The 13,635-nt window shown below is 37.8% G+C and overlaps 1 protein-coding gene across 1 annotated transcript in view; it reads left to right on the forward strand.

Annotated features, from left to right (window-relative positions):
- Positions 1-13,635, forward strand: part of KCNQ3 (potassium voltage-gated channel subfamily Q member 3) — a 200,667-nt gene that overhangs the window by 180,689 nt on the left and 6,343 nt on the right. The window contains exons 10-14 of the mRNA XM_071553824.1: positions 5,553-5,740; positions 6,767-6,869; positions 9,213-9,344; positions 11,202-11,300; positions 13,015-13,099. Of these exons, the coding sequence (XP_071409925.1) occupies positions 5,553-5,740; positions 6,767-6,869; positions 9,213-9,344; positions 11,202-11,300; positions 13,015-13,099 (607 nt within the window). The remainder of the gene's footprint in view (positions 1-5,552; positions 5,741-6,766; positions 6,870-9,212; positions 9,345-11,201; positions 11,301-13,014; positions 13,100-13,635) is intronic.

Here is a 13,635-nt window from a genome sequence, read left to right on the forward strand (position 1 = left end):
GAGATCAGGTGACCATGTTCACTGCAGGATTCATGTCTGTCCTCATAACATTAGTTGTGTGCTAATTTCTATTAGGGAGAGTTCAAAGTGAAATACTTATGGAAATGTGATTCAGAATGTTTGCTTTTCCAAAGCTAAGTTCATCCATGTAAGCTCAGGTGAGAGGGCACAAAAATATTGGAGTAAACACGACTACCTTTTGCTTCCAATTGCTTGAGACCAACTGAATGCAGTGACCAGCTAACGTGTGAAAAATGTGGAAAAATTTCCTGATTACTGTTACTTCTTGTTAGGTGAAAGTGGTAAATACATGGCAGGGGGCTGTTTGATTCTGTTAGCAGTAATTTATTATTTTTCTCCTCATACATGTACCATTTGTTTATGAAATTCCGATACTAGTCAGAGGAGAGAGAGGAGAGTATCTGGCTTGCATGATGGGATGTAACTGCATTGTCTCTTTGCATGACTGTTTCTGGAAAAGTATTTCTAGTTCAGTGGTTCCCACTCTTTTTTCTGAGCAAGGGTAAAACACGCTGCAGAAGCCAGCCATCTCTTGTATATCCAGCCACCAAATTAATCTGTCAGGTGGTCCAAAATCACTTCCACTGCTCTTGGGGAGCAAGAATTTGAGAGTTGAATTTTTCCTTGGGTAGAAAGAAATTGTCTGTGCTGTTTCCACTTTCCTCCCTTTATGGTGATCTGTGTCTACTACAGAGTTAAGGACTTCTAATCCTGGGTCCCCATTTCAAACATAAATGTTTTGGAACCAATGAGGGGGAGGATGGAATAGCATGCAAGACAAGCAATTGCAATGTATCAAAGGTAGTCACAGAAAATATCCTGTTTTACAACATTGGGATGCATTTGAATATCCCCAGTTCCTGGAACTGTATTGGACATTGGGAATCCCATTTTATTGAATGTAAATGAAATGGGACCACTGTTCCAAGGGGAGGAAGAATGGCACATATCAGTAAGAGGATTCTGAAAAAGATAGGCAGCAGTCCGTGAGGCTGTGGGTGGGAACCACTGTGCTAGCCACTCTCCTGGAGGGTGATGTGATCTGCGCATGCGTCACACCCTGGGACTGAGCCATGCGCATGCTGCTTTCATGAGGGACATTGTGTCATGAGAACAAATGTTTCCTAAGTCTTTTTAAAAAGATCAATGAAAACAAAAACCCCAGCAGATCCAGATTTCATGGCTTGGAAATGAGAATGAGAATGAAGTCCATTATTTTCCTGATGACAGCTAGTCATTATCTGAAAAGAAGCTTGGGTTTTGTTTTGGGTTCTTTTGTATACAACATACTGTTGTATTTTTTATGTGAAGCTGATGAATTATTTTCTAATGATTCTACTGCTCTGGCTGCCTGGCTATGAACACAATTGTCTGTATTTATTGCATAAACATATTGTTACGAATCTGAATGTTACTTTAAGGGTTAATCATGAAGATTCAGTTAATCAGGAGGGCTTCAGCTCAGGTAACTTTAACTTAGACTAGAGACCCACTTTTTAAATGACCTCTGATCTAGATCTTTCTGTAGTCAATAACAAAAGCCAAGTTCCCCAAGTGTAAAGTCATCCCAAGCTGAACTGCTGTCTTCCCACTCACTGGTTAGGATTGCTAACTCCCCACTGATTACAGAAATAGATCAAGGGATTAATCTTATACAAGAAGTTTAACATTTTTAACAGCTTAAAACAGATCATGTGAGTTGTGGCTCCTAAACCTGAGATGTTAGAGCAACAGTGTTGAGAGAATAGTTTCTTCCTAAACTGACACTTATCTGTGGGGATAGTTGAGAAACTCCCTGGAAAGAGAATTTGGAAATGCTTTTGGTTCATACTATTTATCTTAAATCCCACCCCACAAAAAAAAACCCAAACAAACAAAACAAAACAAAACAGTGGAAAATGTCACTGCAAATAAGTAGAGTTTTATGCTGAATGCAGAGAAATATTGTGATTTCTTTTGATCTATGAGGACAATATCAAATTTTGGTCAATCTTCTTATCTAGCTCCATGACAGAGATTACTTCATATCTTGCATATATTTTGATCTTATATTGAAAATGTTTTGGATACTTTGCATCATTCACTGACCATTTTTCTTCTGGTCTGATCCCTACGGAGCCTCAAGAGGCACTTTATGGCTCTTTGTATTTTGGTAAGGAAGGCAGTTATCACAGGAGTTTTAAGGGGGGAATTTTGAGACATTTGGGTCTGCATTTTGAAGGACTAAGCAAGTGTCTGGAGAGAGAGTCAGAGGACACATGTAAAGACAAGTATTTTCTTCTAATACAATATTAAACTGCTTTCTATAAACAAAACCAATTTTCTGTCTCATCTATTTTTCTGCTTCTTCATCTTTCAGGTTCTGTGCCTTAAACATATTCTTCTCTTGAGAGCTTCTCTGTAGTGTTGCTAACTCAAATCTTGTGACATTTAATATGTTGCTAGAAGCCCATGTGTGGTATGTGACCTCTTCTTGCCTTTGGGGAAATTACCTCATCACCTGAAATCATCTGAGTTTCATTGGTAGATTTAATCCTTCTCATAATGGAAGATCACTCCAGAAGTTCTTGATCCAAGACACGGAAACTTAAAATCCTGAAGAATGGGTGGACTACACTCTTCCTTTCATTTGAGATTCATCTATGAATTGTCTGTCATTGGTGACCTGTTAATCCCCGCCCCAGGAAAAAGCTGATTTCCACAAAAAGCCTTTTGCACACACATTTTTTTTCAGACCTGGGGACAAATGTCTTTATTTATTTTATTATCACTGAAGAGATCTCATTCTAAAACTGCTTCAATTTCTTCCTTCTTGTAGCTTCTTTTACAGCTTCCTTCTGTCAAAAAGATCACCACCATCCCACGCTTGCCTAAGTGCTCTTTTTTCTTTATATAAAGAAATGATGCAACTCAGTTAGGACATCTGCCTTTTAAGGCAATGCTGCTCTCAAACGTGGCCTCTGAAACAGAGAAGTAAAAATGATGCAGAAAAGAGTTTTCTCCTTAACTTAGCAAAATACAAAACACTTGTTAGGACTCTGCATTCACCATTTAGAGCACCTTGGTAAGCCAATCAGATCAAGATTCCAACCCAAAAGCAAGAACTATGGAAATAATTTTTAAAACAGACATAAGACTTCCCAAAATGTATTTTGTCACGGTTGTCAACAAGTAACATCTCATATTTTTCTACAAAGAATGAATTAATCCCTGATTTTTCCTCTGTGCATTTCTCTGCACTCTGTGTATCTTCCCTTCTTGCCATGAATCCCTCAGGAAATTACAAGTAGGGCAAAGTCTGAGTAATACTGATATCATTCACTTAAACTGTTCTAATTCTTCACTCAAATCCATGCTTTTATCTCCTGGAAATGCTACTATATCAGGACTAATTTTGTGTCTCCATATACAAGTCTTTCTTAGTTGCTACTTCCACGCTTGCACAGATATGTGCACTTCATACATACAATGACAGGACAAGTGTCTGAATGTACTGGGCTGCACAAGTTGCATTCACAAGTATTCTCATATCAACAAAAAATTCAGAAGGGCTGAAAAACCTTCCTACCCTAGGGTTTGGTGCTTGCATCTGTTGTGAGAGGGAAGCCCATATTTCATTACTTCCTGGGTCAAAGATATATCTGAAACAGGTAGCAGAGATGTAATGTAAAAAAGAAATGTAATTAATGTAAAAAAGAAAACAACCCAAAAACTTGCAACAGCTGTAATGTTCAATCCTCAGATCAGGTAGGAATTTTTTATGCTGTAAATTACAATATTTTGACTAGATTCAGCACTCTTAGGAAAGATGTGATATCATTACATGTGTCTTTAAGTCTTTCCTTTATCATTTTGAGAGGAATTTCCTAACAACTTCCATTGTGGTGGAATACTGCAACAGACAGAGCTCTGAGATAAAAATAGGTCCTTTCACAGTTGCAAGGTCGGCAGCCAAGTCTCCATCTTTGTCTACTCTGTCTTTGCACGGTGGACACTCCCCACACTTGCCTCTCCTTCCAGCAGGTTTAGTGGCTCCAGCTGAGCCAACTGCACAGATCCCTTACTCAATACCTATTAACTCTTTATTCTGGTAACCATGCCTGTTCATCCTTCAACTCTGCTCCACCTCAGAAAAATGCCAGCTGTGATGACTTCTTTTCTCTCCACACTCAGCCTGTTTGACCTGGTGTCCCACGTAGAACAGTCTCCTATCATGTGTGCACAATTCCCCTCTCCATAGAGCTGTCCCACACTGCAGCACCCAGCAATGTGTTAAAAGGCAGGCCAAAAGGTAGGCTTTCCTCCCATGGCTTAGCCCTGCCTTGTTGTGTTTTCTTTTCTTTTTAATACAAAGGTGCAATTAACAGATATTTGAGCATTCAACTGAAGAAGCAAATCAAATATTTATACCATCTGTCACCTAAAAAATGTTCAGAACATATATAAGCTGGTATACTCACTAGCAAATTTCTTTTCTGTTGCTCTTCTTGGTAGTATTAGTGATTGCCTTTTAGATGGTTGCAGTCATCAGTCTGTCAGGGTGAGTAACTTCAGTAAAATGGCAGGTAGATGAAATTCTAGCTATATGTTGTCACTGAAGGGCAAATTTCTTTGGGCAGTAAATCTCTAAGAGGACAGTGCAAGAAACTACCAGAGGAATAAAATATGCTCCTTCACTACAGCTCACATAGTTCACCTCAATTCTTGGTGTAGTGTGAGCTGACTGAAAGCGAATGGTGGACAGAGCAGGGCAGCCTGCCCTGCCATGTAGCCAGTCATTGACTGGCAATGCCTTGGCAGAATTTTGCTGCTAATTTTTGTTCACAGCACATCTGACTTTCTTTTATGCCTAACTATGCACAGCTCGTCTATGAATAAAACACTGAGAGAGTTGGGGTTGTTTTGTTTGGATAGGAGAAGGCTCTAGGCAGACCTTACAGCACTTTCCAGTACCTAAAGGGGCATGGCAAGAAAGCAGGAGAGAGACTTTTAAGAAGGACATGTAGTGACAGGACAATGGGGAATGGCTTCAAACTGAAAGAGGGCAGATTTAGACTAGACATTAAGAAGAAATTCTTCACTGTGAGGGTGGTGAGGCACTGGCACAGGTTGCCCAGAGAAGTTGTGGATGCTCCATCCTTGAAAGTGTTCAAGGCCAGGCTAGATGGTTTTGAGCAACCTGGTCTAGTGGAAGGTGTCCCTGCCCATGGCAGGAGGTATTTCTGGCCTTAATAATAAAACTAGTGCTTCAGGCATGCTACGTGAGCTGAAATACTGTGATACCTTACATGAAGAGGATAGAAAAACCCTCTGGTAACATTTTCAACATTGATACAAAAAAAAATGCTCATAAAATGACTTTAATTATCTGAGGAGCTTAACTGTGCCTTACAAAGACATTGATTTATTATGGTCACCCCAACAGTGTCCTTGTATACAAAATTTATTTGCCCATTATATACTTAAAGCATCATGAAAACAAGTTAATAGTGTACAAAGGAGGAAAATGATTACTTTTGCTTATTTTGTAGCCAAAAGCTGGGTCTCTTGGATCGGGTTCGTGGTACCAATACTAAAGGAAAGCTATTTACCCCTCTGAATGTAGATGCCATTGAAGAAAGTCCTTCAAAAGAGCCTAAGAATGTTGTCTTGAATAATAAGGAGCGTTTTCGCACTGCATTCCGAATGAAAGCGTACGCCTTTTGGCAAAGCTCAGAAGGTAGCCCATCTGTGTTTGATTTGTTTCTATGCATCCCTTGCTCTCCCCATTTTACTTTGTTCCTCTGCATCTTCTGTTGAATGTTTGTGACTTTCTGGACCAAGAGTGTCTGGTACCTGGTTTTACATGATGCATTTGGATCAAGGAAATGAATACTGGAGTCCAGGCAACATGGTGCTTGAAATAAGGCAAGAGCCCTCCATAAAAACAGCAATTGAAATGGAATACAGCCAGTGTTGTAGTCAGCCTATGGGACCCAGGAAGAGGGGGCAAACTGGTCAGCGGATCTATGACCCACAAAAAACACATGCCATCATGTAGCTCACTCCTAGACTGCATCCAGACCTGCACTAGCCTGTGTCCAGGCATCCTAAATATCTCCTCATTGTCATCTCATAAAACCTTGTTTTAGAGTCAATGTCTGATTCCCTCACTCTCTCACTAGAACCTCTGCCCCTCAGCAGATTTCCATTGGGTGTCCAGGAAACATTTTAGGGCATTTTTCCTCTCAGCTTCCCTGAGCACATATTTTCCTCTTGCTGCTTATGGCATCCAAATGGTCTTTAAATAACAGTTTCTCCTTTATTGTGCCAGCTGGCATTAGTGCATGCTGGAGATACTACTGTGAGTGTAGTCTGGGTGTCCACACTTGGAACTTGATATTCTCTGTCACAAAAGTACTGAGCTCCAAGCAGTGAAAGTGAAATGAGAACTTGGCCTGTGGCTTCTACCTGTTTTAGCCTTTATGTAAAATAATTTGAGCAAAGATCCATTGTAAAGGAAGAAAAGTTCCCAGTGTTTCAGAAATGCTGGAATCTGAGAGGAGATCCCTCAAATAATGTTTCTTAGAGGTGTCCCATAACTATTAAATCTCTTTCAAGAGCTGACCAGTGGAAGAAGAACACGTAAGAGGTGTTTCTTTACTAAATTGCACTTCCTTTAAGTAGTGCTTTAGTTACACAGTCATCCCTCTAAATACTGTGTGCTCAGATGTTGACACAGCTGGTTTTTTGACCTGCTTTGCAGATGCAGGAACAGGGGAACCCATGGCAGAAGACAGAGGTGACAGTAGTGATTTCCCTATGGAAGATATGATCCCCACATTCAAGACAGCCATCCGAGCTGTCAGGTAAATGTCTCTGGTGCTCCTCAGTGGTTTGGGACTTTTTTCTTTTTCTTTTTTTTTCTTTTTTTTCCCTAATGGTTATGCTCCAGAAAATTACATTACCGTGCTGCTACATGTTGATTCACTGTTGCTGTTATTGCTTTTTCTAAATGCAATAGAAAGATAATTTTAGATGTATTCAAATGACAAGACATACCCTATTCAAAGTCTGCTGAAAATATGCAGAGAGGATAACGTTTTTTAATAATAGTGACCATGTCATTTTTGCACCATACTCTGTAAGTAAATACATTTATTATAAAATAACATTATTCCTCATTAAAATATTATATAAATATGGTATCTTGCTCAATTCAGTGACTAATATGTATATAAAACTGGAATTTTCAATTTACAAAAACCTCTGAGCTGACTCAGCTCTTCTTTATCCACAATCGTATGAGTGTGCAATATACTTTTCATCTGTCACCTTTTAATAGATTCTGAGGTCTCCATTTCAGCAGTTTTTGGTTTGTGACATGTGTCACCTCTATTTTCATGTCACAAGAGATATTCCCTGGGCCTGGAGAACTCCTAGTAAGCCCTGATAATTTGTTTAGCACATCAAACAAATAGAATTCATTCACTGATGCTCTATTACTTCCCTTGAAAAATTCCCCCATTTGAAAATTCTCTTGTTTTATTGCAATTGCTGTTTATTCCAGAAGTTATTAAGTTTTGGACTAGGGTCTTACCACCTTCCAGGTGAAATACTGCAAGTCTGGAGTGCCCCAAAATTCTCTTAGAAAAATTTCAAAGAATATGGTCTCCACAATATATCTATATATGTATATAATGGTAGTATGCACTCTCCTGGTTATTTTCCAGTTGGTTGCAGGAGAATCAGTCACTAAAATGTGCAAGTTTTCTCAAGTCTGCTGAAAGCCTTGTCCCACTGGCTTTGCTCATGTTCCCCATATACACTTCCCTCTCATTGGAAGTTTCTTCATCCCAACATTCTCTGTAGCTTTCCCTTTCTTTCCCTGACACCTGCCTGCTTTCTAACTCAGAGACATGCTATTAATACTCCTGGAAAAGTTCTTTTCCACATCCTGTCCAAATCTAATGATTCATGTCATGTCATTTCCCTTTTAACTCAATCAGGAGCCAAGATTTTTTTTTCCTGTGTTGTTTATCCAGACCCTGAATGTTAATGGGAAGTAATTCTTTCAGACAACATCACTTAATGGATTTCAGGGTCATGATCAAGGAGATTTTAAATTGAAATTGGTAACAGTGTGAATCCTAATTTTAATTTTTGTCTTTTAATATATGTTTTTCTTGTTGTAATATATAGTATGGCTAAAATAGGCATAGGTATAATTTTGAAATCTTGAAACATTTATAAGCAACATAGTTGAAGAGTCAACAGCAGCCGTTAAAGAGTTGTAATAGAATTATCTTTGTGAAATGAAAGTTTGTACAGATTTTAAAAACATTTAATGACCCAAAACCATTAAATAAAAACCTAGTCAGAATCTTAACAGGTGACAGCAATTCCTCAGTTCAGAACAACAATTACATGAAAACTCTACTGAGAAATCAAACCCCCAGAACCCAAGCCTAAAACAGATGAAGACTTCATTTTTTAAATGTTTCTTCTATTTGTTTAATCTACCAAGATTTAACAATTTAAATAATGTATAAATAGAGGAGAAAGAAGAAAAAGAATGCAAACTGTTTTTCAAGTGCTCTAGCCAGCAGTGGTCCTTAATATAAGAATTCTGTTACTAATTACTAGGCCATTTTATAATTATAGCAATAATAACAGCAATTATGTTATTATCATTACAACAACACCAATAATGCTTTTTCCAAGGACACTTCAGGCAATTGTAACAATTTTTCTTCTCTTCACAACTTGAACTGCTGCTAAATTCCACATTTGTATCTAGTTAGCATTTCCTATCCAAAACTCTCCCAGGTGCACAATGACCAAGATGAAAATGATTCAGCATTATATATACTATAAATTAGTTTTATAATAGGCTGAAGCATTAAAAAAATCAGCTTAAACTTCACAGCTTCAAAATCTCCCATAACCTGTGTTTTTAAAAACCAAACTCCAATATGATGCTGTAGCTTTAAACCTTTTTGGTTTAACCTATTAAATATAAAAGGCAATTATTATATATTTCCAGATATGGTATGATGTTAGAGATTTTCTGCTTTTATTTTATTGTCTTGTTTGGAAATAATGTGCACAATATCCAAATGCCCAGCATATTTATCAATTATTTGATGAAACTGAAATTATCATGATGGAATTTATATAAGAAATAATATTTTTTTCTGTTTATTACACAGAATACTACAGTTTCGTCTTTATAAAAAAAAATTCAAGGAGACTTTGAGGCCTTATGATGTAAAGGATGTGATAGAGCAATACTCCGCAGGGCACCTTGATATGCTTTCCAGAATAAAATACCTTCAGGCAAGGTAAGAATCTTCTGGTTAACGGGAAAAATGTGTAGTTTTGCTGGCAAAATAAAGGCACAATTGACCCATTAGTGTACAGGGCCACCCAGAAGTTATGGCTTGGCATAGTGTAGCTGCTCTGTAAGAAAACATTTTCCCAAAGCAGAAAGGCAAGTGAAGAGCTAGAGGGATAACTGCAGCAAGAGACCACTGGCTCAGATTTCGAACAAGGATATTATTTTTTTTTTAAGTGTATAATGTCTGGTTCTTACCTAACCATATTGCTCTAGAAAAACTTCTTTCTTTAATTATGTACCACAACACACCATTGTCACTCTATAAAATGACCTCTGCATCACATGAGCTTAGATTTAGATGCAGTAATAAGATTTTGAGCTCAGGACGTTGAGGAGTGCTCCCGATATTAGAAATCTTCACCTATCTTTGGTAAGGTCTATATGCCCTATACTAGAGATTTTTCTATTACCTCAGACTGAGGTTGCCTGATTTTGGACAACAGAGCACCTCTCAGATACTCTCTTGACTCCTAGCAGCACTAAAAGTGACTGACATGATTAGGTCCATCTCACCCAGTGGTTGTGGCAGAGCTTTGGGAAATGAAGTCACATTCCAGGCAATCATGGCAAGAAGCACAGCACAGCCTGAGCCCTGTGATGTTCAGCTCAGCAGTGTCTTAAAGTATCACCAGCAGCAGAACTGCAAAATTTCAGCAGCTATGTTGCATGTATCCTGGGATATGTTGCATGTATCCTGCAAAGCCATGTGAGGATTCCTCTTATAGTTAACAGAGAGCTAATCAGCACAATTGTGCTTTATGGCCCAGTTAATCCCTGTTTAAACCAGATTCATTCATGTGATCAGCTGAATCTCCCTTACTGTCCCACAAATCTTCACTGTGTTGACTGGATTTCCACTGATTGTAACCAGAAAAAAATAGGGAGGTGAGTCCTACTCACTGAGTTTATGAATAACAAGATGCCATAGGAGTTTGATGAGACATGGACTGATGGCTTGGGGGCCTAACCAATATCTAGCTAGCTTTGTGAGACTTGCCCTGAGCTTTTTCAAGTCCCATTTTGAAAACTTCATGGGGCACAGTGAAGCCATGTCATGTACCTGTATGGATTGTCTGATAGTACCGACAGCTGGTCTGTGGACTAGTGCTGGCTGGTATCTCATCAGTGTGGGATGTGGGCTGAAAGAACAGAGATTTGCTTGCACCTGATAAGCTGGATATGCCAAATGAAAGAATATTTTGATATAGTAAAAGAGTGCTACTAAATGTTCTGGTGCCTTTCAAAAAATCCGTTTGCTTTTGTGTCAAGTAAGAGGTCAAATAGGATTCATTTTAAAACTTCATTTAAAGTTACATTTTTCAAACCAAAAGGATAATTGGTAAAGATAAAAATATTGCTGAAAAATAGATACAGCAGCTGCCAAAATGTCATTGGTTTATTAAGATTTTAAGGAATTCTGCCTTTCAGCAAGTTCTGGTCTTCATTATCCAGCACAAAACCTGATGGGTCTCCTGACATTTTTCAGAGCAGCTATTGGAGATTTTTTTGCCAATCACACTGTTTAGTTCATATGAATTAAAGTAAGTCATGTGTTTCACATGTCGAAGTTTGGAAACTGTGAGCTAGAGAATTACTTAATTGCCATTATACTATTAGTAAATTACAATTCATTGTATTGGTTGTGGACCCAGAATAGAACAAACATGCTATGACCCTCACTATATTACCAAACCAACACATGCTTCCTTTTTGAGTCTTTGCTTCAGAGATGCATAGCATATTCTGTCATGTGTTAGCATTTGGAGATGAACTTATGCAGTTGAATTTTTCTTTTTTTCAGAGTAGATATGATTTTTACACCTGGACCTCCATCAACTCCCAAGCATAAGAAATCCCAAAAGGGAGGAGCTTTTTCTTACCCTTCACAACAGTCTCCCAGGTGATTTTTTTTTATGCCTAGTATTTAGCACAGCCCAACACAGAAATAAAAAGTTATTTCATACCAATAAGCATGACCTTTATTAATCCACTTTTATAGTAATGATACTAAGAGGATATGTTGCTGTAAGATATACATATGGGTAAATGTTGAGCCAGAAAGTCAGAAGCTTCCCTAAAAACAATGTGTGATGGAAATCTAAGCAATGGCTTCTTATTTGTCTAGTTCAGCTTCTCCAGGGTTTGGAAATATGGTTTTCATTTCAATACATGGATTTGATTGCTGATGTGCTGAATTTCTAATACTCAATTAGTAGACCTACTTAAAAGCTTGATAAAAATCAACAATAGTTTGAAAGTAAACTAGTTATCTTCCTGAAGTGAAAAAAGTTTCACTGTGTGCCCCACCCCCCTCCCGACCACCTCCCCCCAAATGACAAGCAAAGATTTTTAATGCTGCTGCTTTTAAAGCGATGACTGGTGAGAGATCCTCAAAATAGATTGTAATACCAGGTTTCTGGATGTGAAAGTTGCAGCATATTATTGTATTGCTGCATTCCTGATAGCAAAAATTCAATAATAAATGACATTTCTTCTGTTGTTTACAACTATCAATCTGTCAATTAATACCCATCAAGAACCACACAAGACCATCAACAATCTGTCCCCAAAGCTGTTGTAGTTGCTCAGAACAAAAGCAATCTTACAGAAGATAAATTTTCCACCCAGGGAAAAAACTGAACCCACATAAATGTGAAGATGGAGGCCTAAGTTTGTGCAAGAGGGAGTGATCACTTGGGAAACAAAGCAGATTGCAGAAATGGAATGAACCCATATCACCAGTAACCCAGTGTGGAAAATCTGACACATTTTAATTGTAGGTTCTACTCCACTAAGATATGTTTTCGGCTATATTTTTGATTTTTTTCAGAAAGAGAAGAACTGGACCTGCTAAAAGTTTTAGAGTATATTTGTTCCAATTCATGTCAAAGAGCAGGTGCTTAGAAAATTGTTTTTCTAGACTTTGACACAGGCTATGGGAAGACATAGATTCCTTTGAGGTTGGTTTAGAAACCATTTGATAAAGGTTTAACTTGATCACAAACAGCCTAGATACCATGAAATGGTAAATCAAAATTATTTAGTTAGAGATCATCTTCTTACCTCCTGAAGTTTGTCCATAATGATGGACAGGCAGGAGGAAATGGCATAGATGAAAACATATTCTGGAATCTGCTTTAAATCCCCAGGGCAGACTGTCTCTTTTCAGCATTTCCAGTCTCTGCCACTTATTATTTGGTTTAATGAAATCGAGAAAAAAGCCACACTCATCCTTGGAACTCAGAGTCAGTCTCTAAATACACTAATTATAAAGAATTAGATTTGAAAACACATGGCCATCTGTAGACCCACTAATTGCACAATCTCAGTATTTTTCACAAACCTGAAATTATTACACCAAGTTAGAGAGTAATTTCAACTTTTTTTGAACATTTTTTTGCTTTTGTTTTACTGAAAAAAAATCAAGAGTACATTTTTAGACCTGAATTAGAATCACAAAGAATTTTTACTTCTGTTTTTCTGATAAATAACTAAATTTAGGATCTCCAAGAATCTATATATCACCAAGATGTTAAATTTTTTTCTGATATAAATTGCTTACTGTAATGCAAAAAAAAAAAAATTGAACACTAATAGTTATTAATTCTTTATAGAAATGAACCATATGTAGCCAAAGCATCTACAGCAGATACTGAAGACCAAAGTATGATGGGCAAATTTGTTAAAGTTGAAAGACAGGTATGTAAATTCATGACAATCATGGAGGCTGAGGTGCTTGTACAGAAATGATGGAGCTGACTTAAATTCTGAATGACTCTGGTTGACCCAGACAGAATTCTATAGTTGGTTGTTAGTTTTTCATGAAAGAATTTACTTACCTGGGAAGTGTGCATTTTGAAGCCCTTTGAATCAATACCATTATATATGGCAGCAGATCCTAACCATGATGTTTAAGTGGGACTTTTTCATTCCCTTGAACTCCATACTCATCACATCTGGTGTTCTGTTGTGAGCAACTCTTTCTTTTGCAGAGTCTGGCACTCAAAGTTATTGTTCCCAAAGATACCTTTGGGGCCTATCAAAAGAGAAAGGAAATAAGTCCTGATACATAACCCTGATGTTGTGGGAATATTAAGAATTGGAGAGTAAGTCTGTATGCAAAGGTAGTTCCATATCTTGTGGTTTGGTAATGGCTATTTACCATATGGTATCAAGACAGTCATAATGTTATAGACTGCTGCTGGATACTGGACTGTTAAATAACCAGCAACACT

Source organism: Pithys albifrons, chromosome 4, assembly GCF_047495875.1.
Source record: "Pithys albifrons albifrons isolate INPA30051 chromosome 4, PitAlb_v1, whole genome shotgun sequence".
NCBI lineage: Eukaryota > Metazoa > Chordata > Aves > Passeriformes > Thamnophilidae > Pithys > Pithys albifrons.